General features: G+C 45.1%; 2 protein-coding genes and 1 long non-coding RNA gene across 4 annotated transcripts; 1 reads left to right on the plus strand and 2 right to left on the minus strand.

Annotated features, from left to right (window-relative positions):
* The first annotated feature begins 102 nt into the window (after positions 1–102).
* LOC310666442 lies at positions 103–6,278 on the plus strand. The gene is made up of 4 exons (XR_014505912.1): positions 103–266; positions 2,311–2,349; positions 2,528–2,604; positions 2,730–6,278. It is a non-coding gene; the product is annotated as an uncharacterized lncRNA (long non-coding RNA).
* Positions 6,279–8,637: 2,359 nt separating this feature from the next.
* On the minus strand, positions 8,638–17,443 carry LOC310666430 (intelectin-like protein). Its single transcript, XM_083417222.1, has 8 exons — positions 17,288–17,443; positions 16,698–16,762; positions 14,904–15,068; positions 13,349–13,596; positions 11,513–11,671; positions 10,920–11,040; positions 9,257–9,360; positions 8,638–9,024 (listed from the first exon to the last, which is right to left on the minus strand). Exons 2-8 carry the CDS (start codon positions 16,756–16,758, stop codon positions 8,872–8,874), a joined length of 1,011 nt encoding a protein of 336 aa, XP_083273348.1. The 5' UTR covers positions 16,759–16,762; positions 17,288–17,443; the 3' UTR covers positions 8,638–8,871.
* Positions 17,444–21,344: 3,901 nt separating this feature from the next.
* Positions 21,345–24,157, minus strand: LOC310666322 (interferon-inducible GTPase 5-like). 2 transcript variants are annotated; one of them, XM_083416969.1, is made up of 2 exons: positions 23,980–24,157; positions 21,345–22,708 (listed from the first exon to the last, which is right to left on the minus strand). In XM_083416969.1, exon 2 carries the CDS (start codon positions 21,882–21,884, stop codon positions 21,387–21,389), a length of 498 nt encoding a protein of 165 aa, XP_083273095.1. In that variant the 5' UTR covers positions 21,885–22,708; positions 23,980–24,157; the 3' UTR covers positions 21,345–21,386. The 2 variants fall into 2 exon arrangements, with proteins under 2 accessions (XP_083273095.1, XP_083273096.1); XM_083416970.1 differs by having other exon boundaries at positions 23,990–24,155.
* Between the last annotated feature and the right edge of the window lie 981 nt (positions 24,158–25,138).

Consider the following 25,138-nt stretch of genomic DNA (forward strand, 5'->3'; position numbering starts at 1 on the left):
CCGATTGGCCGGTTCGCCGTGTTTACAGTCCCGGCAACCAATCGGAGGCCGGCCCGCGGCGCGTGGACAGTGTGTGTAGAAGAGATGCCGGCTGTAAGAAAAAATGAGAAACAGGCGGTTGGGAGGGGGGGAAGTGGGAGAGCGGAGTGGCAGGAGGGTAGCCAATCGAGAGGCGAGAATGGTGGAGGAAAAAAGCGCCGCTAGCCAACGAGGCGCGGAGGGCGGGATTTAGCGGAGTTGTAGTAGCTGTTTCGCTTAAGCGGGGTGTGTGAGGGAAATTTTGCTTAAGTTATTCAAGGATATATTGCACATCTCTCTATATATATTTATTACCTTCTCTGCCAAGTTGTGCAAGGGGAACTCCAAGCCTGCACCCCTCAGACCTCAACATGTCTCATTACTTTGGATAAAGGGAGGAAGGAACTAATCGCTTCATAAACTTTTTAATTAGCTTGAGGAGAAAATGTGTTTCCTTTCAATTTTTACATGTTTCGTTTTTTAAACCTTTTCCTTTTACAAAGCACAACCAGTGCTAAAAGATATTAAAAGAGGCTTGTGAACAAATATTTTAAAATTCTTGAAAGAGCATGGGGGTGACAACTGAACATTCTGCCAAAAAGTGTTTCCTTAGAGTTTTAGTTTATAAAGCTTGTGGCTCAAGCAGCATGTCACTAATCCACCCCCACCCCCCACAATAATAAGAGGTTAAATTGGCTAAGGAAAATTGAAGGGACAGTTCTAAAAAGGAGAAGCCCAAATTGGATCTGACCGTCCTCTCAAGATGGTCTTGGAAATCCAAAAACATTTCTCAGAATGTGAAAAAGAAATTAAAAGAATATAATCAAATGCTAACAAAGGTTAAAAGGAACATGACCAGTTAAAATCAGATTTGAACAGCAGATCCAATGCCCCAGGCATCAAAAAATGCTGAAGTTCTTTAAAAAGTTACAGGCTAGTAAAACTGGTGTTTATCACACAGAAGTGTAGCAGATCCAATTAATCTTTAATTCCTAAAATGTAGCATTTAGTCATGCTTAGAAGTTCTGATTTCCTTTGAAGCATACATTTATGTAAAAACTCAGTGTTTGCAAATAAACAGAAATACCAATTTGTGTGGCACACACAGTACTTTAATTCACCACACTCACACTCCATTACAACTGCTTTACTTTGGGAACAGCCCTTTTCCTAAGAGAAATGCTGCTCAGTGATATCCTTTACATTGAAAAAACTTCCAACCTTGTCCACGAATATGATGCTTTGTCTTATTTTCCCAACTGCGTGCACACCATACATTTAAAGCACCCCCCCCCCAAAAAAAAACCATGGGAACTTTTGCTTGTTAAGATTACTGGGAATTGCAGCTCTGAGGTATAAACTACAGTTCCCAGGATTGGGGGTGTGGGGTGTGGAGGGGAGAGTGTGCTTAAAACTTTTGGTGCATACGCAGAAGAGTCAACCTTAGCTGGTCTCAGCTGGGTCAGTCTGCATCTCAATTGCTGCTTTGTTAGTTTTCTCTCGGGCGTCAAATGCATTCTGCAAATGTCAGAGAAGTTTTTGCCCTGCTACGGGCTTACGGCCAGTGGTACTTGCGATCCAAGGCACGTTCCAGAAATAGTATCCTTCTCAAGTACTCTCTTCTCTGCCAGACTGCTTTTAACCTTTGGCTCCCTGACCTCAATTCGGCCATAAGCATAGCACAGTGTTCCTGAAGGTACGCTGAAGGAAATAACAATAGGGTTTGCGTGTTTTGAGCCACACACACCCAATATCACCTGCCATCACCCAACTGGGGCTCTCAGGATGTTTTGGACTATAACTGCCATCAGCCTCAGCCAGCATGTAGTCCAAAATGTCAGGATGGCATCGGGTTGCTGAAGCCTGATCTAGAACACTGTTTTCTTTATATTGTGGGAAGTCCTGGGGTTTCTTAGAAACATATCAGGGGCTACTGAATGTGAAGATTGATCATGGCTGACAAGCTTCCCTGAAATACGCTGCTTGGTCATCCCACTACCATACTTCTGTTGCAAGGTATCATCATCACACAGGACTGTTGCGCGTGTACTAAATTCAGCTGCACTCTCAGTTCACAATGGTGAGGCCCCCAGGCTTGTGCAGGGTGGGGGCATCTGGGTACACTTGCCCCAAGACTTGGAGGACTCAGCTACTTGTGTGGTGGGGGCCTGCCAGGGACCGGCTGCTTTTTTGTTTGCATTTATAACTTAATTCTAACAAGACTCCTGTCCCGGGCCCTAGAAGCCCTCAGTTCCATTTGAATTGACTGATCTGCTTCCATCTTCTCCGGAGCAAAGCTGTCTCATGACAGCTAGCAGGCAAGTCACTGCGGTAAGGGTTCCCTTGAGATATAATTTAAAAGCAAACATCCAAGTGGTTAGGAATTGCTGGATTTATAGGGAGTTGGACTGGATGATCTCTTGGGGACTCTCCAACTCTGTGGTTATGTGCTTCTATTGCATTGCCAGCTCTGCAGTTCTCACTTCTGTGTTTCCATTGTCTTGCTTAGAAACAAACTCAGTGCCTCCTTATGCAGCAGAATCATTGACTGAAATGTAAGCAACCATACCCAAAACAGGATTTCAGGTCAGATTGGAAAAGGAACTTCATTTTTATTCCATAACGAATAGGAAGAAATTCATAATACAGGCTTGGGTTTCAACTGACTGGTCTTTTATTTATTTATATTTATTGATGTCTTGGATTTATAGCCTACCGTTCCTTCCAAATGAGTCCAAGGCAGCAAACGACAAGTGAGAAAAAAATAAGAGCAATTTGAATACCGCTGCAGACGGGGACATTTCTCAACTTTCTTGTTGAAAGTGGAAAATTTTCAGTAGGTACCAAACAGACAACAGAAGACAGCACCTGTCTATTATCCAGGGAGAGGAAATTCCACAGGGTGGGTGCCACAACACTAAAGCCCCACTTTCTACATTGTATGGAATCCAGACCTCCTGATAAGACAATATTTGCAGAGGAGTGCAGTGATCAACTGGGTATTTAAAGGGATGAGATGATCTCTAAAGTATCCTGGTCCCAAGCTGCATAGGGCTTTATTCGCCAAAACCAGCACCTTGAACTTAGCCTTCAACTGCAGGGTAACATGTTGGCAATATTCTGCCTCAATGAATCATCGAGCTGCCACATTTTGCACCAGCTGCAGGTTCCACACCAACCTCAAGGGCAACCCCACAGAGTACATTGCAGTAATCCAGTTATTATTAAATGCAGTTATGAAAAAATTACATGTGGCTGTAGGAAGACAGCTGTTATTTGCCGTTCGTACTTGACAGATGTACGGGGCTGGAAAGGCAAATTTTATACTTGTCACAATGCAGAAGGTGAATATTCACTCGTTTCTAGAGCTCCTGGTACTTTCTGTTATTTCCCCCCTTCCACCCAATCTGGAATGCCAGAGAGAGAGAGAGAGATCCCTGCTGCTGAAGTGCATTCTTCTGGCAACTGTTTTTCCTTGTTCTTTTCCTCTGTTAACAAATACCCTTCTGGTCTGTTTACACAAAATATAAATATATAGCCATATAAGGTTTCCTTCGCACAATAAACTGCTCCTACTAAAGCCTGCTAAAGGGATCTGCTCTGCTTGAAGTCAAATTGTTCTCAAAAATCTTCCACTCATTGTGGATAGGAGAGGGTAGGCAATTCAAAGGACTGAGAATATGGTTTTTCTATTTCAGGACCGGGTGCAATGAGGGAAAGTTCATTTTTAATGGATTTGCAAAAAAAAAGGTCAAACTGGACATAATATTTTATATATCTTTCCATTTACTCTGCATGCTTTTTCAGAATCCAAATAGCAGCTGCAGGTAATTATTGAGATTGCAGCAGGCAGGGAAATGTAGCTTTCACCCCCTGCAATGATTTGGATGAAAATACTGGAACGTGCCAAACTAACCTGAATAAAGAACTGAAAGCAGGGGTTTCTCCTTGTTAGATTGTGGACACTCATAATATGCAATGCCTATTCAACATCTTCCTTAAAGTTGTCTACACAAGTAATTATATTTATATGCAAGATGGAACGTTTTGGTCCAGTTCCTATTACAGTATAAAAGATGTTCAGAGACTTTATTTCCCACTCCACCCTTCCTTCTTACTAACTAACTCTTCCTCACACACTCTCACCTATCTGAAGACAACAGGATCTTTGCCTATGGCACTGGATGGATAACTTTGGAATTTATTACAGAATGCCAGGGAACTTAGATGGTAAGATATGTTAGGAAAACTTAAAACATTTTTTAAAAACAGAGATAGGCTGGAAGAAGTTAGGAGCCTATATTTCAGTTAGGGTAGGAAATCTAATTTTCTTATCAATGCAATTAAACTGCTGTTTGCATAAATTATTTTGTCGATGGAATTTGCCCTTTAGCGGTTATTTATAACTAGCCAGCATGACCAAATGGTTTGAATAAGGGTGAAAGCTATATTTTAAATTGTGCATTGCCTCTACCATTTCCAAGTCTGTTCCAAACTGATGCTTGTGGACATTTACTGATATTGCTAGCTTAACGTTTTGGACATGGCAAGATTGCTTACTCAGATATTGTCAAGTCAAAAGGATAAAAAAATCACAAGACAATTAAGGCTGTCATGGTGCAACACGCGAGAGCGAGAAAGGCACATCATCCCCTTCATGTGAACCAGATCCCTTCTGGGTTCAAAGAAGAAAAACTTTCATAGAGTGGAGCAGGGGACATTCTGCAGTGCTAGTCCTTATTTGATGCCTGTAGGAGGAGCGGTACTAACAGTGCTTGCTCCAGCGGTTTGGGGTTGCTTTGGGCATGACAGCCATAGTTGTCCTCTATAGCCTGGAAGAGGTGGGGACATGCAAACTGAGAATTCGCTAAGGCCACATTGCATCTTGGATATTCTCTGTTAGGTAGCACTGTTAAATGGTAGCACTGTTAGGGTGGAGAGCCCTCTGCTGGTCTCATCCGGCATTGCCATTCCCTTGGAGCCAGTTTTGGGAGTTCATGATATGTATTTGTATCCCTCTTTTCCAGTAGCATGCTGGAGGAAGCTAACAAAATACTATTGCTCAAAATCTTTGAAACAATTCAGTACGAATTAATAGCAAACATAAGGAATGCCATGGTGACTTCAGGATTAGATTACTGCAATATACTCTATGTGGTGCTTCCCTTTCACCTGCGGTTAGCCCAGAATGCTGCAGCATGATTGCTAACAGGAGTGAGACTCTGTCAACATCTAACACCTCTGCTCAGAGATCTGCACTGGTTGCTCATTTGCTTCTCAAGGCCAAAGTCAAGGTGTTACTATCAGTATATAAAGACCTGAACAATTTGGGACCAGTTTACTTCCAGGATCGCCATACACTATAGATGCCCAAATGACTGCTTCAGGCTGCAGAGCTAGCACTGTTACACGTGCCACATAATACTTGTTCTGCGCTTGTAAGAAACCAATCTTTTAGTATGGAAGCACCTACACTTTATAGCTCCCTGCCCATTAACATCAGGCTTCCATTGTACTCTTTTCGATGCTTGCTAAAGACATTTTTGTTCAGGCAAACCTATCCAGACACACAAAATCTGAGATTAAACACATGACTTTTTAGCCAATTCTTGATTTTAATTATATTTTGAATGTTTTAAAGTATCTGCTTTTTACCGTTTTTATCAGTAATTCTATTATATTTTTATTGCGATCAAGCAGCATGTAAATTTTGTTAAATAAATAAATGCAGCATTGCATCCAGAAATATCATAGGCATCGGCGAGGCAGGAGGGTAATTCTATCAAGCTCCTTTCTATCAGAATCAAACCAGCTATCTTTCAGAAGAACCATGTGTCATTTCTGACCCCTCTAGCCCAATGTTATGTACTCTGCTGCAGTGGTGTAGCATGGTTTGTTGGTGCCCAGGGCAGGGCAAGTGTTGCGCCCCCTCCCCAGTGGACTGGGCAGCTGGAGTGGAGGCATGCTTGCATTCTGCTGAAACAGCAGGACTCCACTAAATCCTACTGCCTCTCTTCTGGTAGGTCTCAAGTACAGGATTACACCTTCAGTGATGCAACCAGTAATTACGTTTAGCATAATTACGTTTAGCATTATGTGTTCAGAGTATGAGTGCTTCACAGGCTGGGCACATGAAAAATAAATTCAAAACGCAGCTAAATGTTTCTTTTTCTCAATTCGGATCAAATATGGTTTGAGGAAACTTCCTCAAAATGCAGTATTTCATAAGAAAGGGCATGATGGATACAGATACATACGGATTGCGGCTGGTGTGCTTCCCAGACCTGTGGTGGGAGTGCACTGCATGCAGAGTCAATGAGAACATGTACACAGGCACGTAATTATCTCGAAATCTTTACAACAACCCTTTAAGTTAGGTAACTCTTTATTATCTCCATGTTGCAGAAGGGAGGAAGGGCTGTAGTGGAGATTGCAGTTTGCCTAGGGCTACATAATGAGTTCATGACAGAAGTAAATGTCGAACCCCAAGGTCTTCTTGAGTAGAAGCTCCAGCAGCTAAATGCCATAAATTTGGCATTAATTTGTATTGCTTACCATCCATTTCTGCCTGCATTTCAAGACTTTCTTTGCTATTACAAACACTAGAAACTTAGGCTTTAAAAAAAATAATTCAAACTTGAGATTCACAGAAAAATGCAAATAACCTCATGGGTAGCCTACCAGTTGCTATTAAATTGTTTTCTCAAGGAAACAAGCAAACCCTCAGATATCCATTTGGTTGATTTGTCTGGTGATTTTTCTTTCTTTTATCCCAGATCTTAGGAGTGAAGAATGTACTTGATGTGCATCTTCTTTCCCCCCTGGAAATAATTCTATGATTTAAACTTTCAACTCTGTATCCCAAACAAAAGGTGGTAAATGTATCATGTGCAGCCTAATATGTTTTTATGTCCCAAAATTACAATACCCCAGATAGACTTCTGTGAGATAGAGGCCTCAGAAGACCTGTTCTTTTGAGCATTCATTCTCATTTGTTTGCAAAGAGGTTAGACAATGTTGCTTAAAGCAAACTTTATCCTACACTTCCCAGTGCATTTTCCCATCACTTATTGCAAAATAACAACAAAAAATATATTCATGAAGATGGTTTGTTGTGCAATACCTCAAAATTGTTGGTATTCTGCTTGTATTTTGGTTAAAAGGAAGATGGCTCCATAACTGGTAGGGTTCACATGGTGGAAGTGTGAGAAAACAAAGAGTTTGGTAAGTGAGGAGCAGTGAGCTAGCTAAGCCTGGCAGGGCATCATATTCTATGGTCTTAACCGCTTCATACTTTAAATAAAGCATGTTGGTTATGTGAGGCTGGATATCCCACAAAAATTTGGCAAAAGCCTGAGAAATATTGCTTTTATTGATGGATCCTGCCCTCTAGAGGTCACTGGTTTGCTTGCAGGGTGTTTATACAACTTTCCATTAATCATTTGTTCACCCTATACTGACCAAACTGCGGGAGGCAGTGGAAGAGTGCCTGGCGTGCTCTGGTCCATGGGGTCACGAAGAGTCGGACACGACTAAACGATTAAACAACAACATACTTTCCCCATGCATATTGCCATCACTTCCAAACAGCAAAAAGTCCATTTTCTTTTTTTTTAAGGATTTGTTGTGCTGGGCGGCAGAGTGCATTCATCTACCTTATATGCACAAATATTAAGTTTTGGTATGCACTTTAATTCCTTCCACAGAATATTGAATGACTGGAAGTTCCCCATAGGATCTTTCTCTTTACCCAGGCATTTCCTGTTGATATGAACAGGGGTGGGTGTTGTTCTGCCTGCTGTAGCCATTGAAATTACATGGCTGTCCGAATGCTTTAAACTGTTATGCCTTTTTGTGTGCATTGTAAACTAGTTCAAGATTCATGAATGAAAAAGGGTGTTAAAAATACAAATGTAAAGAGTGCTCTTGAGCATGTGCTGAGTGCTTTCCCTCCCCAATGAATAATCAAATCACAACCAGCGTTAAACAACAAGGGCACAGGTTTTCACAGGGCAGAGTGTAATATCCAGGGTCTTTCATGTCTAGAATCAACCACTGTGGCTTAATTGCTTACATGTAAGGACAGTGGCTGACCACAGCAGACAAACTCTCCCCCTCTTAATGCATTGATAGGACACAGGCACTGATTCCTTCCCATCTCCTTCATATTTCCCATCTGTTTTCTTTTTGCATTACAGAACGTCTTCCTCCTACTCAGCGTGGGGGAGAAGGGCTTATTTGTCTTTCAAGTATTTAGTCATGTTTTGTCACAACCTAAATGCTAATTTGCTGACTCGATGCTTCATATAATAGTTGGTGTTTGTAACTGCCATGGAGCTGCGAACAGAGGAAACATGGCTCGGCACTCTTGGATCTGTGGTTCTGAGGGTAAACATGATCTCAGAGCCATCTGCGAGTGTATCTGCCATGAGAGCCAGTGTGGTGTAATGTTGAGCCATGACCTGAGAGACCAGGGTTCAAATCCCCGCTCAGCCATGAAGCTCTCTGGCTGCAGGACCTGAGTGCAACAGCATACAGAAAATAAAACAGAAAATACAGGTGATCATTTGGATCACCTGATATGCATCATACAGCTAATTAGGGGGGGGGACAGGTAAGTTAAGATTCACTCATTTTTTAATATTATTGTCACATCAAAAAATATAATTCCATTCTTTTTTATTTATTACAGGGTTCAGATAGTGCCCATCAAAAAATAAAGGGTTGTGAAAGCCAAACTATGTGAACCAGGGGGTAGTGGGACTGCTCTATTACATGCCTTGTTACTTGGGGAAAAAAATCATGCCAAATTACATACAGATTGTCATGTTTACTTCGATCTCCTTCCTCGCCTTAGTGATAGAAAAGGAGCATGGCAGATTCCAGTAACTCTTTGGAGACACTAAAGCCACTGTGTGCGCCATAGCCATTCCAATCAAAGGCAGTATAGTCGCCACACTGCCTCGGATGTCCTTCAGGAAAATACCCTCCGCCACCAACGCAGGTCTGGAAGAAAAGAAAGAAACATAAGCCAGAATTTTGATTGCACAATCTAAAAAAATTGAGGGGCCGGCCCGGCCCAATACATTTTGCTGCCTGGCTTATTGGATCTGCTGCCCTCCGCCCAGCCACCCCTAGCCTGCTGCTTGAGGTGGCTGCCTCAGCAGGGCTAATGGTTGGGCCGGCCTGGGCGTTGGGACCAGGATATGCAACGCTGGCAATTGAAGAAGCCACTCACATATTCTGTATCGCATCCTGTGACTTTAACCCCAGCACACAGAGCCATGGCAGCCTTCTCGTTATTAAACACCCGGAACTGAATGAAGCCAGGTTCAATCTTTGCTGGAAAAACAAAATCAGAGGTGATGGTGGGGGTGGGGGGTGGAGAGGGATATTATGGAGTATGCAGCATATAGACTGTCCTCTATCCCAAGAGCTTGGCAGCTGCTAGCTGTTAATTTGAACACAGTACTCACGGCTCAGATGAGGCAGCATACCAAGGTGCAGAGCACCTGCCTAGGGTGCAAAAGGCCCCAGGTTCAGTGCTTGGCATCTCCAGTATCAGCCTATACAGATACCTTCTGGAATGGGAGCTGCGTCTTACTTTAGCACTCGCAACAGTGGACCTGAGGGCAGCTAACTTTCAGGCAGTTGTGGAGGGTGAAGAAGACACAATGGTCTGTCCCCAACATAGGGGAAGCAACAGGGCACTCAGGAGGGAAGCTCAGGGGGATACCACCACACCTGCCAATGAAGCAGTTGCCTTATTTTGGCTAATGAATCAAGAAATATCTCCCGAAAGTGGTGAAAATAATTGGGAGAGTCCCATCATTTTATATGCTGAACAGCTAAAATTCAAGTTCAGAATGAGGATGGGTGGGTTCACTCATTCTTTCTTTTATTCAGAACAGGGTTGCCAGACCTTCTGGGCTGGCCTGAAGTCTCCAGGTTTGTCTGGCTGCCTCCAGGTGGGGCAGGGGATATTGAAGCTCCAGGTGGGCATGAATGCCAATTAATAATAATAGTAGTAGTAGTACAGTGGTACCTCGCAAGACGAATGCCTCGGAAGACGAAAAACTCGCAAGACGAAAGAGTTTTCCGTTTTTTGAGTTGCTTCGCAAGACGGATTTCCCTATGGGCTTGCTTCGCAAGACGGAACGTCTTGCGCCTTTTCTTTTTAAGCCACCAATACACCGTCAATACACAGCGGTGCTTCGCAAGACGAAAAAACTCGTAGAACGAAAAAACTCGCAGAACGAATTAATTTTGTCTTGTGAGGCACCACTGTAGTAATACAGTGGTACCTCGGGTTAAGTACTTAATTCGTTCTGGAGGTTCGTTCTTAACCTGAAACTGTTCTTAACCTGAAGCACCACTTTAGCTAATGGGGCTGCCGCACGATTTCTGTTCTCATCCTGAAGCAAAGTTCTTAACCTGAGGTACTATTTCTGGGTTAGCGGAGTCTGTAACCTGAAGCGTATGTAACCCGAGGTACCACTGTAATCATAATAAAGAATGCAGCTTGCAAGCTTCAGCCTGGCAGGAGCCAGATGCAAATTATTGCATAGACTCTCTGTGGAGCGGGAATCTGCCCTCCTCTGCTCCCTCCTCCTCTCTCCCAATTAACCTCCATCTCCAGGACTCAGTGTTGGGAGGGAGCAGAGAGAAAGAATCTCAGACATGACATCATCAGAGCCTATTCCTAATTCTCGGGATTGGGCCCTGAAATCTCAGGGTCTGGGATGCTCCTGACCTTGCAACCCTACTTCAGAATCAAGTTTCAGGTCTTGGGCTGAATACTTTGGTAGCCTTTAGCTTCCCCACCAAAGCCATCCAAGCAAACTCCATGAGAGTTTTTTTGCGCTGACACTGAGCACTAGCTTCACAGAATTAAAACTTACATCGAGCATTTGGGGAGTAGAAGAAAGACGTCTGCTGCACGTTGCCAGTATCATAGATGACAGGAACTGCTGGGCCATTGTTATCTGGGCAGGTGCCAATCCCATATGTCACTGGGTATTTCTGGAAGGAGAAGAAATGCCAAAAGAGCTGAGAAAGGCCTGCCTGAGAACATATGTGCTGGCCTCTAAAAAGGCGATGCTGACCAGTTGCTGCCTCTCAGCCTTACCTACCTCACAGGGTTGTTTGGGGGATTAAATTAGATGGGGAAGAACCATGAACACCTCGGAGAAAAAGGTGGGATATAAATGCAATAAATTAATAATAACAAATGTGAGAAGATAAAAACAAAAGGATCACACTTGTCTTACGCTGGCCTTTAACTTGGTCCAAAACAGATATAACATGTGATTAGATATCCCAATTAAAAACAAAATGTCAATGCAATTGCAGGGGGTCATCCAAAATGGCCGTGCTGCCTGGGGGCTGAGCTGATAGGCGTTGGGAGCCCAAAACATTGAGAGGGCACTAGGTACTCAAAACTAGTCACAGCTATCAATGCCCAAATATTGAGTCACTAGGCAACCATGCTTACCTGGTAGAGCCTGAGAAGGTTGCCTCCTTCTTCAGCCAAGAATCCATTTTCAGTGTGGTACCTCAAGATGGCAGCATCCATCCATTCCTTCATGGGGGTGTTGTTTGGGACATGCCAGATTGCCAAATCCCGAGCTTCAAGATCATAGTAGCCAGGGTTCTGAAAAGCAAAAAAATCTGAGAGGAAAATCTTGTAAGCTGGGGGTAATAACCTTTGGGCCCAGGGGTCAAATGTGGCCCTCCAGATAGCTTTATCTGGTCCTCAGTCCCACTCTTCATGGGACTTGCTTTGCAGCATCCTTGACAACTTTTGCCTTCATTTTTGTATTACTTTTCCCATAATGACCGCTCCCCACCTCAAATGGGGGGCGCCTTTTGCAGGTTGCACGCAGCCACCTGATCCTACACGACCTCAAAATACATTGAGGAGGGCTTCACGGAAGGCTTCTGTATCCCAGTGGTAGGCAACCCATCATGCACTAACCCCCCCCCCAACCAAAAGTTTGTATGGGAGATGCCACACGTTGCTGAGAATAAACTTGCCCAAAAGCGCCTGCGGGTGGTGGGTCCATTCCCAGAGCCTCCTTTTCCTAGCCTCATAGTATCACCTCTAGGTATTGTCCCAAAAAAGGTGCCGGGTGAGTTTCGTATGATCAGCCACCTGATCCTACACGATCCCCGACAGTTCAGCCTGGCTTCGCCTCCCCAAGCTGGATACCTGGAGGTTCCCCCCCTAACCTCGGACAGTTAGCCAATCCCAGCTGGGGAGGTGTTGCCAGGGGAGTTGACCAGGTAGGGTTAGGACCCCCCTGCACACACAAGAGAGGGTGGAACTTACCTGGAAGTCCTCCGTCTGCTCCAGAGCTTCTCCCACCCTGCCCTCCCTCAGTTTACACCTTCCTTTTGCAGGTTAACCTCTTCTTTACAGGTATGCAGGCACTGATGCGGTCATTGATGGTTGCTGTTGAAGGACCGGGAAGGAATTTCCCTGCATTGGCAGGTTTTGCCTTCCCTGTAGCAAAAACGTCACACCTTTGGCAGTTTCAGGCCTTGGGCGGAATCCTTTAGTCTCTCTTCCCTAAATGGGCAGGGGGCGTGAAGCAATGACCCAGTCCCCCCAACCCCTGCGGCAGCGATCCCAGGGTTCCCTGTTAAAGGGGTTGTGTGGAAGGGAGTCACTGGCCATACACCATTTCGTTGTCAGTGCTCTCTCCTTCGTTGCGGCAAATTGGGCGGCCTCTCTGCTTGAACAAATGTTCTCTAGAGCCAGCCCAATCCCCACATAGTTTACATAACCCTGATGTTCCCCAGATCCCTGGATGGGGAGGGATAAACGCCCAATGCCTAAGCCAAGGTCTCCCTACATCTGAAAATTTAATAAAGTTGTGGCCAATTTTAATCCCATAACACATTGTCTTGAGTCATTATTCCTCCCGGGGGTCGAGGGGGGGGGTCTCCACCTGGCCACGCAAAATACACATTGTGTCTGCATTTTTGTTAGCCGTCTTCTAATCCACATGTAAGTCCAAGCCCAGCTGATGAGGTCAGTTCACTTCAAAATGCAGACCCATATTTCTACTCCGTTCCCAGTTAAAACTAACCGCAGTTTGTCCCACCTTGGGGGGCGAAATGACAAACTGGTTAGCTGGAAAACGGAAGCAAATGGTTCCAACCGCATTGTGGGAAAGGTGAAATCAAGGAAGAGTGCAAAAGCCCAAGACTTACACTCGTTTGGTGCTAAACCCTGGTTTAGGATTTATATTCAAACACAACCTATGTTGCCTACGCTTCCTAATCAAGAAAACCCACCATGTGCAGTATGGAAAGCAAAGCTGACCTTGTAATCATCGCTTGTGCAGCCCTTTGCTGACCCAAAGGTGGCGTTGTTGGACCAGTTGCCTTCTCCATTAGGCCATTTGATGTCATTGCCCTGCTGGCTAGACCAGCGGTCTCCCTGGGTGCATTTCCCATAAATGTTGTTCTCGTGAATACTGGCCACTAGTGTCCAACCGCCTCCATTCGTGGTCATGTCGCAGAAGGTTTGGTAAACCTCGCCATCTTCTGTGGCCAAGTCATACAACCCATCTGCAAGAGGAAACCAGGATATCAGGAGAGCCCTGCCTGATCAGGCCCATCCAGTCCAGCATCCTGTTCTCACAGCGGCCAAATAGATGCCTGTGGGAAGCCAGCAAGCAGGATTCCAAGAGCCCTCTCCTGTAGTCTCCAACTGTGGAGACATGAGCACAGCCATCAATAGCCCTCTCATTCACAAATAAAATATACAATATTACAATAATATCATAGGCAGCGGCAGCAGTGGTTAGAGATGGATATTTCTTACACAATAACCCCCCATTCTACGCACATTTGACTTGCGCAATTTCAGCCGCTAAAGAGGAGGGATGCCTGTATTTGCTGTTCTCAGTTTCACCATATGTGGGGCAAAAACCTGTTAGTTTGCATTTCTTAGTGCAGAAAGTATTGATCTGATGTGTAGAGATCTTTCCTATTCTAATTAATTGAAGAGGGTTCTAGAAGCTTTGTGTGAAAGAAACAAGTAGGAGGTTCATGTTGTTTGGGTGATTCCTTCAGAGAAGCTGAGTACAGCTGGTTTAAACTACCGTATTTTTCGCTCTATAAGACGCACCAGACCACAAGACGCACCTAGTTTTTGGAGGAGGAAAACAAGGAAAAAAAATATTCTGAATCTCAGAAGCCAGAACAGCAAGAGGGATCGCTGCACAGTTAAAGCAGCAATCCCTCTTGCTGTTCTGGCTTCTGTGATAGCTAAACAGCCTGCATTTGCTCCATAAGGCGCACACACATTTCCCTTTACTTTTTAGGAGGGAAAAAGTGAGTCTTATAGAGCAAAAAATACAGTAGTTCTCTTATCTCTTCTGTCAAGGTCATGCTGACAATAGTAAGGACAGAAGGAGCCTGGGTTTCTCTTTCTACCTCTCTTCCTTCTGGTGTGGTGCTCTGCACGTAGTATGCTTAGTGTTAAGGTTTAGACTTATTGTAAGTTATTGTAAGTTTAAGTTAAAGTCTGCTGCAACTGGATTTCATTTGTCTTCAGTAAAGCTCTGATGGATAAAATATTAATTGCCTCTGGTCTATTTTGGGGGAATCCTGCAACGTGTTTAAGTTTTTACTCTGCTAACTATACACTGGAATCTATTCTGGATCAATACTGAGTAGAATTTCACTAACAAGAACCATCCCCGCATAGTTTGGAATCACTTTGATTCCTGCCCACAACAGCCAGCTCAAGGCCCCGCCATAATGGTCACATGGGCAGAGACATGCAGAACTTACCTTGTGGCCGTTGCAGTCAGCTCATTGCACCCCCTAAAAGTTCTGGACCGAACATTTCCCTTTCCCGACTCACCCACCTGTGGCTCCTTCCAGTGCTGTTTTGATTTCCATGCAGCTTCGGGGCAGAGACTGAAGGAGATTTGGGGGCAGACCTTGATGGTTCTGGAGACAGGTCGCATCTTCCCACTTGACCATCAGCTTGAGGATGTCTCGCTTCAACGAAGTGACACAGCCATTGCTCTCTGCACAGAATAGATTCATCAGGGCTTCCAACTAGTGGGTCGGAAACCCGCAAGTGAGGGAAGCCAGTGGTGGTTTAGCGGTTAGAGCTTTGGACTGCTAGGACCTGGGAGAGACCAGGGTTCAAATCCCCACTTGGCCATCATAATGCTTGCTGGGCGTGACTGCCTCTCTGCCTCGCAGGGTTGTTGTGGGGATTAAATGAGGGAGGGGAGAACCATGGTTGCCTCCTTAAAACTCCTTGGAGAAGAAGGTGGGGTGCAGATGCAATAAAATCAGGGTCACACGAAGTGGAACCAGAACACTTGCTTTTTAAACAAAGCAGAAAGGGTGGGAGGAGAGAGAGGGAGAGTATGGTTACATCTACACTTTTATGCAGATTCTACATAGTTCTCCTTTCTGGAGAAGAAGGATCTTGGACACAGATGCACTTGGATATTCCAGGCTAGACTGCTGTAATGTACTTAGCATGGGGCTGCCTTTGAAGATGGTTCAGAAACTTGAACTGGGGCAAAAATGTGATTTCCCAGCTGCTGGTTGGAGCCAGGTGATCAGAACACATGGTTTTATTTAATTACTAAATGCCTATCCTGCTTTTGCTCCCAAAGGGTGGCAAACACCAAAGTGGGTTTTTTACAACAACAACACAAACACAGAAATTAAATGAAAAGGAAAACATTTTGAAACTATTCAAAAGAACACACTGCAGGGTAATGCCAAATCAACATGCAACAAGCTTTCTGTTTTCAGAATGAAAGCGTTTTCTCAATAAGTGCATTTCGGCAGCAAAAAAATAAGCAACAGATCTAGATGCTGTGTGGATTATGTTGAAAAAGCAAGTACTCGGGTCTGCACTGAGCATAGAATCAAAGGTCTTGCATACACAGCCGGAACCTGTGAATTTCTTTCCAAAGGTCTCATTCAACTGCAACACAAGCCTCCGGGTTAAAGCAGTCATATTTATTTTAAGACCATTATATGTATATTATTATACAGTATATTATAATCTACCCAATGGTCCTTTGTTTGGTCAGGATTCAATTTCCATTTATTTTATTGCGTTTTAATTATTAATTTCATCAAATGTATACATATTTATACAGTGCTTTTTTCTGGGGGTATGCATACCCCTAAATCTTTGTACTTTTGTCCATTCACTGTATTTATTTTTCCCGATTTGAACTATAAAATGGTGATTTTATTGAGTCAAAATGAGAGTATTCCTAAACATTTTTTTTATAGAAAAAAGCACTGCATTTATACATTGCTTGGTGGTAAAAAAACAACAACCCCTGGGTGGTTTACAAAAAAAAACCCCCAGTAAAATTATCAATAAGAAAAATTAACAATTCAAGACTTTCAAAAAGTTAAAATAACAATAGGCCAAAAACAGATTAAAACTCCCATCAACTTTCTAAACATCTGGGTAGCCTTCTCTAAACAAAAATGTTTTTAGCAGGTAGCAAAAGGAATATAGTGAAGGCACTTTCGTGATATCAATAGGCAGGAAGTTCCGAAGTGTAGGGGCTGCCACACTAATACTAATAGTAACAATTTGAGCTTGGCCTGATTTTTTGAAGCTCATTCGCCTATTACTGGCTATTATTTCACCAAGGGACCCACACGCTTACCGCACCGTTGGCCTTCTGGAAACACAATTGCGCACAGCAGAATAATCACAAGTTGCTTCATCTTCCTAAAGTGAAAGACCAAAGGTTCATTATTTCAGAATCACTCCGCTCCAGAACTCATCATGCACTCAAACAGAAAGAGAGAGAGAGAGAGATTTGGAAGGAAGCAGAGCTAAATTGCAATTGAGTGAAGGCTGGATCGTTGGCAAATTGGAGGGAAACCTACTGGTGGAAATGCAGACCATTGAGGAGGGTCAAGGGAAGCTGCCCTCAGGCTGTTTTCACTGAAACAGACCCACAAGTACCTGGAGTTGCCCCACATGAATTGGCAGGGGGCTGCAAGACTAAATAAAGATGTGCTCTCTCTCTTTCTCTCTCTCTCTCTCTCTCACACACACACACTCATTCATTGTGGCTAGTAGGCTGTGGTTGTTTCATCTGGCCCTCCATGAAGAATTGAGCGACCCCTTACACTCTAGGCACCTCTTTCTGTGCTTGAAAGGTGGGCATCCATTTTGGGACGTGAAGCCAAAAAATCTGCCTTATTTTACGCAGCATAAATGCTTGGGGAGGGGGACTTTTCAGCTCACCTGACTTCAAGATCACAGCTTCCTCCGGCTGTTTACTACTGGACACTGCAGAGGCAGCAGCTCAGACAGGAAGAAAGGCCCAGCCCTCTGACCAGACGGGTTCAGTCCTCTTCTCGTCTTCATTAACAATGAAATGGACCTCAGTGAGCAAACCAGGGCAAACAGCTCACAGTGGCCAGTGGCCAGAGGTTTGTTGACATAAGGACACACAGTGACCAGGAGGGCACTGAAAGGATTGCAGAGAGATTAATTCACTTACAGGGCATGGCTTTGCATGTCCACTGAGCTCAATGGAATTTATTCCCAGGCAAGGAAGTATAGGATCGCACCTTTATTCTTCAAGGGACACACACACTTCCAGTCTAGATTAAAAGTCTCAATTTACACAATAGTTTGTACTGGGAGGGCTACATGCGTTCAGTTCACAAGTACAGTGGTACCTCTGGTTAAGTACTTAATTAGTTCCAGAGGTCTGTTCTTAACCTGAAACTGTTCTTAACCTGAAGTACCACTTTAGCTAATGGGGCCTCCCGCCGCCGCTGCACCACCAGAGCACAATTTCTGTTCTCATCCTGAAGCAAAGTTCTTAACCCGATGTACTATTTCTGGGCTAGCGGAGTCTGTAACCTGAAGCGTATGTAACCCGAGGTACCACTGTACCGGCTAAGCCCAGAGTTCAGTTTAGCCATCGCACCAAGCCACCATTGCACTAACCATCATTTAAAATCACAAACCATCGGGTGAGTTACTGAATGCTCAACAGGCAAATCAGGGTTTAGAATGGCATATTCGTTTTCTATCCTCATAAGTTTGTTACTCCCACACGTCCACTTGTCTTCATGGTAGCCATAATACTATGGGAATTGTTTTGGTTTAAACCAAAGAAAAACGTATGTACATGATTCACCCTTGCATCAACAAAGGCTGCACTTAAAAGTTTGGAGTAATTGCTCCCCTAAACTGGCTCCAGGGTTATCCCCTCTAACTTCAGTTATAACTAATGGATTTATGGGAAATTAAAAAAATAATGGGAGGCTTGAGAGCCTGCCAAGATGGACATGTAGAACTTTAGCTCTCTGACCAGTAGGCCTATGACAGCTGTGGAATTGATATCTAAAGAAATAGAAACGTGAAACTACTGTACTTTTCCGTGTATGTTTTTTTACTCTAAAATAATGTTCGAAATCTGGGCTCGACTTATACATGGATAGTGCAGAGTAGGGAGTCCCCAAATTGGAGTCCCCCAAAATAGGGGGCATCTTATACATGGGGGCGTCTTATAGACAGAAAAATACGGTAAGTAGAGCATCTCAGGGAATGAAACAAGGAGCTGTTCTCTCACTGGGACCTGCGCTGACGTCTGGTCTCATCAGCACCCTCTAATACAGGATTTCTCTATTTCCTCTAGCTGAGCCAAATCCTATTTCTCTGTCTACTTTGTTCCAGATATCAGTGATTCTGCTATGGATAACATTATGGTCTCTTACTAGGCTCCTGCCATAACCACGGTGAGAGTCCTTGGTTTAATCCTTCTAGGATGTGGCAACTTAATCCACACCTCCTACTTTGCCCTGATATTGAACAGTGGCTAGCTAAACATCCGTTAGATTATTTTCAGCTCAACGACACCCCCAAGGCTTGAGCCGCCAGAGCTACTCAACACTGGGTTCAGTAATTAAATGAAGGATTTGAGGGGTGTGATTTAATTTCAACTGAATTTCCTCTTTATTAATTTAATAGAGATTAGCTCAAAATGGCTCCCAAACCATTTTTGGACCACCGCCCTGTTGGTTCCACAAACTCACTCCTGGCACCCCCAAACCACCCTACAGTATAATAAACCATTATTCAAAATAGTGGTTTGCGGTACCCACAAGATAATAACACAACAGAGTTCAAAACTAACAATTTATTGCACATTTATTCAAAAAGCTATTTAATTCAACAAAATGGATGGACTTGAAGCAGTGATGCCAACTTTTCAAAGTTTGAGAGTCAATTGCGCCTCCAGTGCCCGCTGGCCATCCTGCCCCTTGCCTCTTAGCACCACCCCCACCCACCCAGTAATCTCACAGCTTCCCTGGGGGTAGTCCTACCCACTTTGGGAACCACTGAACTAGCTTGTCCCCCATTTATGAAGTGTTGAAATTCTTCAAACAGCTCTTGTTTATTCAGAGGCCAGAACAGAACTGAGCTGAAGGGCCCAGTCAGCCTGCTTATATAGAGCTCCAGTACAACGTTACTGTAGCAACTTTCTAAAACTATCCATTCACTGAACGTCACTTTCGATCCTTAATTTGCATAACTATCTACAGTATCCCCCTGCTGGCCCAGGGTGAGAACTTCAGTACATAACAGAAATCTATCCACCTTGTGTAATTGAGGACTACTGCAGATCAGGGTCATAGGAGAGATCAGGGGGTGCTTATTGTTCTGACCAGTTTTCCCCATACCTGGAGATCATTAGCTATAAAGGAGGCTAGTAATTTTAGCAGTTGAAACATCTGGAGTGGTTAACACACACGACCCCCGCCTCGCCTTCAGATTCTATAGATAACCAAGAAAAGTGTGGGCTATGAATTATTCTATATGAATTTTTAAGAGCCGTGGCATCAGGGGTACCAGTTTCAGTGCAGTCCACCTCAGAGCCGGATTTAGGTTTGATGAGGCCCTGAGCTACTGAAGGTAATGGGGCCCTTTATATGTCCAGCTGTCCTTTGTCAACAACCAATTGTCACTGTTTTTTATGTTGAATATATGCTGTATGGTAATTTATGGACCTAATAGGTATCTAAAGACGTTTGCACATGTTGCCATGCAGAATGTAGGCAACCTGTATGCAGAAATGAGCAAACCAGTGATATTTTAGGGAGCAGGCTAGCAGGTGGGGCCCATTACTTACATCATAGGAGCCTACACAACACAAAACACTGTTGCTGTATGTAGGTTTTATTTTATTTGTTTTTTATCTTATATTTTGGAAATGTACATCCAGGTTTTTCCCCCCTTTAACTTTTTTTGGGGGGCCCCCAAGAGAGTGAGGAATAAGGACTCTGGGGTATCTAAAGTATGGGGTACACAGTTTGAGGCCTGACATTCACTGTATGTTTAAGAAGTGGTGAGAAAGTTAACCGTCACACTGAGGGTTAACTTCAAATACCAAGGTTATACAAATACTGCCAACCTCTTTCTTGAAGTCAGTCAAGGAGGAGGGCTGATCATTTGCTCAACGCTGTCCTCTAAAAGGTTTTTAAAATTCCTGAGATGTATTCTACTCCTTGTAAATTTAATTACATTTATATCTTTTCTCCTCTGCTTTCTAATTTTTGGGGTTCTTAATTCTATTTCTTCCTTGCTATCCGCCAATTTCCAATGTTTACCACTTCCACTTTCCACTTACCACTTTCTAGCAACCCCTTTGCTCTGAATTGGAAAATTGATAATGGCGAAGGCTGTGTACTTCATCATCTTAAGAGGAAAATAGACACCCAAACAGAGGCTGATGAGTAAAAAGGGATCAGTATAGGTAATTTGAACAGAAAACCCAATTTCTGAAAACAAGCACTGCAATTTCCTGGGTGGCACCTTTTTAAAAGGTGCTGGAGGAGCATGGGTGCTAATTCACACTTCCATTTTGTGCCTCCATTTCTAGGCACAGGTTTGTGATGTGTGGGCACGGGATCAAGCCAGGAGTGGGGTATTTGTTTTGTCCCACCACTTTCCACAGGAAATCCCACTTTTTACCTCTGAATCAAAACAAACACCAGTCTGTGGAACGAGGGGCCTCCTAAAAACCTCAGAACCCTGACCAAGGCTACAGCTCCCAGAATTCTTTAGGGGAAGCCATGATGGTTTAAAGTGGTATCAGCGTACTCTAAATGTCTGGCGTGAATGTGGCCCTGGTTGCCTTATTCATTTCGGGCTGAGACATAATAACGTATTTCTGTCTGTTTCTGAGAGGGAGGGAGTCGCTCCTGCTTTAACCATCTCAAGCAAGAGCAGGAACCTTCTGGGAGAGGAACCTTCTGCAAGAAGAAGCCACAGAAACAGGGAATACTTGAGTGTTTGGGCCATGAGCTTTCTTTCTCTGCTCTAGACATTATGTTTCTGTGTCCGTGGGTGAGAAGATCTCTCTGCTGCCTCCAGGGCTCACAACATGTTGGTCTGACTCACTTCGAGGCCTGTGGCTCATAAACACTTTGAGCAGCACCCGGTGGGCATCTGCTGCCGCCTCGTCCACAAAAATCTTCAACATATTGTACACCACGGTGAACGACGGGCCCACCTCAGCCACTGGCACCAGGTCTCTGGGCAGCTTCAGCGCTTTGCTGGCTGCCTCCATCAGCAGCTCCACCACTTGCTCCTCGGTGATGGCCACAGCCAGCGGTGACTTGACCAGGGCTTTGAGCTGCTCCAAAGGTTGCCCCGTGTGCTCAGCTGCTTTCCTTAAGGAGGAATCATCCAAGCCGAAGCTGACGCAGTAGCCCTGCAGGGTCTTGGCCAGGAGGTCCACGTTGCATGCGATCGAAAGTGCCGGGATGGGCACAGTCTGTTGGCCGCAGGCTATTGCCGAGACCAGCCACATGTGCTCAACCATGGCGGCCTTCTTCTTCTCCAGGATGCGGTGGGAGATGTTGGGAGTGGCTAAGATGAAGGAGTGGCTCTTCTGCACACCCTGGGTCTCGCTGAGGCTCTCCCCAAGGAGGGGGAAGTCGTACTTGCTGGCCACAACGCTGGAGATCAGGAATACCTTGGGGGCTTTCACTCGCTCGGCCTGGAGGTCTTGCACACAGGCTTCTCGGATCTTCTGCAGGGCCACCACTTCGCTGAAGCCAGACGGTTGGCTCTGGCGGGCAGCTTCCAGCTCCGCATCCACCTTGGAGAGGACAAAGTAAACGTCCTTGCCAGCTTTCTTGATATGACGAGACAGTTTGGCGTGGGCAGAGGTGAAGCGCTGAGAGGCAAGGATGATGAAGCAGTCATAGCGGGAGACTTTGATCTCCTCCAGGTAAGTTCTCACGCTGAAACCAGGAGCACTGATGCTTGGCAGGTCCCACAGAACCACGTTGGCGTACTTGGGGTGTGAATAGGCCACAGGGTCCTTACTGGCGCCCGCCCCACCGGTAGGAGCAGCACCCTCATCCTCCTCGTGCAGATCCCGGAAGGTGTTGATGAAGGTGGACTTGCCTGCTCCAGGTTCACCAGCGACACCCACATCCAGGCAGATGTTCTCCAGGAGGTGAAGGGCGTCTTGGAGCCTCTCGGATAGGTCAGAAAAACTCCCTTTCTCAAAGGCCCTTTTGAGGTCCTCGATCTGCTCCTTGGACAGTATGGTTTTGTCGTTGTTGTCATTGTTGTCATCGTCCTCCTCCTCCTCCTCTGCCCTTGAGGCAACTGTTGGCCAAGAAGACCGTGGTCGGCCTAGAGGGAAAAGACCAGGCGAGCAACACTGAATTAATGGGAGCCTTGTAATAAAACACTGATTGGTATAGCACGGACTCAACTTTATCATGGCAAAGTTACTAAAGACTGTCTGTTCAGCAGAGCAGTCCTGTCAGCTTTGCCACTGAGATAACCATGGTGGAAGTTGCCCATGCAAAGAGTACCACCGATTCCATGCATTGGTCACCCACAGAGACCTCTGTGCAATTCATGCCCCTTTTGCCACAACTACAGAGAGCAGCAACATTATAGAGGGATGCTTGCATGAAGCGCACAACTTCACATGACTTGAGCTATTCAGTTGGACCACACAGGGACACTCTCCGTCTCCTCTGTGGACACACAATATATTTCACCCACACACCCCAATTCCTTCCTCACCACAGTCAGCTGGAGGAATGAAATTCACTTAAGGAGTTTCATATCTCTGTTGCAATAGAGTGCCAGCTCTATATAGTTCTTTCAGATCATTTCTGAGTATATCACACAGAGGATCAAAGTGTTTGTGTGCAGCTCAGTGGCTAAGAGACAAACTTAGCAACCCTGGATTCAGCAGGGCTCAATAGCAGCTGGCGCCCATTGAGACTGATAAGGCAAAAGACAGAGATGCCAATGATAGGTGGAGCCAGAGCCAATGACAGGTGGAGCCACACTGGCAATAGGCTTGCAGGCACACTACTATGCCACCAGAGGGCAGCAGTTGGGTAGAGAGGGGCTGCAGCTACACAATTATGCCACCAGATGGCAGCAATGGGGAGAAAGAGGCTGCAGGCACACAATTACGCCACCAGATGGCAGCAGTGAATGGAAAGATATGCCACCATAAGTATGTGTATATGTATGTATGTATAAATAAATAAATTCATTCATTCATTCCCCATGCATCTGACTGGGTTGCCCCAGCCAATCTGGGTGGCTTCCTAGAAATAATAGCCTAGAAATAACTGAAAGTCCAAATCTAGCACCTAATCATAAGCCCCAAACATTAATCTTTTGACCCTTAACCCCGACTCTCTACCTAACCCTCTAACCTAAAGACAACTGTGAGGGAGTCAACTTTGTGAAAATGCCATATGTTCTTTAGCAGCGAGTCCTGCCTTGTAGGGGTTGGACTAGATGACTCTTGGGGGGTCCCTTCCAACTGTACAGTTCCAAGTCTATGCCAGGCCTTAATCACTCCAACCTGTCCCCATCCATAATCATGGAAGCTCCCTTCCCAGAACCTCCCCACTAGGGCTGCTGTCTCTCACCTCCCGTCACCTCAGAAATGTGGAGGCCTTGCCACGATGGCCTTCCATGGTTCCACGTTTTGATGGTGTCCTAGTTCCCTGTACTCTAGGGCCACTGCTTGGGGCAGCAGCCGCTACAGATGGCAAGCATTCTCCCGAAGGGCTTGAGGAGCTCACATTTGTTTTCCAAGCAGTCTGGCCTGGCCTGGATGGTGGTGCTATAGAAACCAGCCTTGGCCCAGAGCCTCCTCCCAATTGGCCAAGTTGGCTTCCCCAATGTGATGTCAGAGGCAGGTCTGGGATTATCTAGTGTGATGTGCCGAAAGGAAAGAGTCCTGTGAAGGGATGGAGATGTTTGCATACTGGGAGGCACCGAAACCTAAGAACATAAAATGCAGGTCGGTGGCTCACCTAGTCCAGCATCCTGTTCTCACAGTGGCAAAACAAATGCTCCAAAGGCATGGGTAGGCAAACGAAGGCCCGGGAGCCAGATTCAGCCCAATCACCTTCTAAATCCGGCCCACGGATGGTCCGGGAATCAGCGTGTTTTTACATGAGTAGAATGTGTGCTTTTATTTAAAATGCATCTCTGGGTTGTTTGTGGGGCATAGGAATTCATTCATTTTTTTTTCTTCACTGAGAGCCAGTGTGGTGTAGTGGTTCAGAGCGATGGACTCGTAATCTGGTGAACCGGGTTCGATTCCCCGCTCCTCCACATGCAGCTGCTGGGTGACCTTGGGCTAGTCACACTTCTTTGAAGTCTCTCAGCCCCACTCACCTCACAGAGTGTTTGTTGTGGGGGAGGAAGGGAAAGGAGAATGTTGGCCGCTTTGAGACTCCTTAAAGGGAGTGAAAGGCAGGATATCAAATCCAAACTCTTCTTCTTCAAAATATAGTCGGGCCCCCACAAGGTCTGAGGGACAGCGGACCGGCCCCCTGCTGAAAAAGTTTGCTGACCCCTGTCCACAGGGAAATCCTCAAGCAGGACCTGAGCACAAGAGCCCATTGATGCCTCCAACTGTTGGGGCACAGCATAGCCAAAAGCCTTCTCCTTTTATGAATTTGTCCAATCCTCTTTTAAAGCCAGTCTAGTTAGTGGCCATCACTGCCTCCTGTAGGAGCCAATTCCTTCTTTTAACTATGCTCTACGTGAAGGAGGACTGCCTTTTATCTGCCCAGA

The sequence above is a fragment of the Podarcis tiliguerta genome, assembly GCF_965153285.1.
Source record: "Podarcis tiliguerta genome assembly, chromosome: 16".
NCBI classification, from domain to species: Eukaryota; Metazoa; Chordata; class Lepidosauria; order Squamata; family Lacertidae; genus Podarcis; species Podarcis tiliguerta.

What these genes read in the sequence shown, in the direction of transcription:
- LOC310666430 (XM_083417222.1), bottom strand. Translation starts at nt 16,758, where the DNA reads ATGAAGCAACTTGTGATTATTCTGCTGTGCGCAATTGTGTTTCCAGAA. An exon ending in ACCTTCTCAGGCTCTACCAG is followed by an intron (nt 11,041 to 11,512) that starts GTAAGCATGGTT and finishes TTCTCCTTCCAG; the next exon opens with AAATACCCAGTGACATATGG. An exon ending in CTACTCCCCAAATGCTCGAT is followed by an intron (nt 9,361 to 10,919) that starts GTAAGTTTTAAT and finishes TTGTTTTTCCAG; the next exon opens with CAAAGATTGAACCTGGCTTC.
- LOC310666322 (XM_083416969.1), bottom strand. Translation starts at nt 21,884, where the DNA reads ATGGTTGAGCACATGTGGCTGGTCTCGGCAATAGCCTGCGGCCAACAG.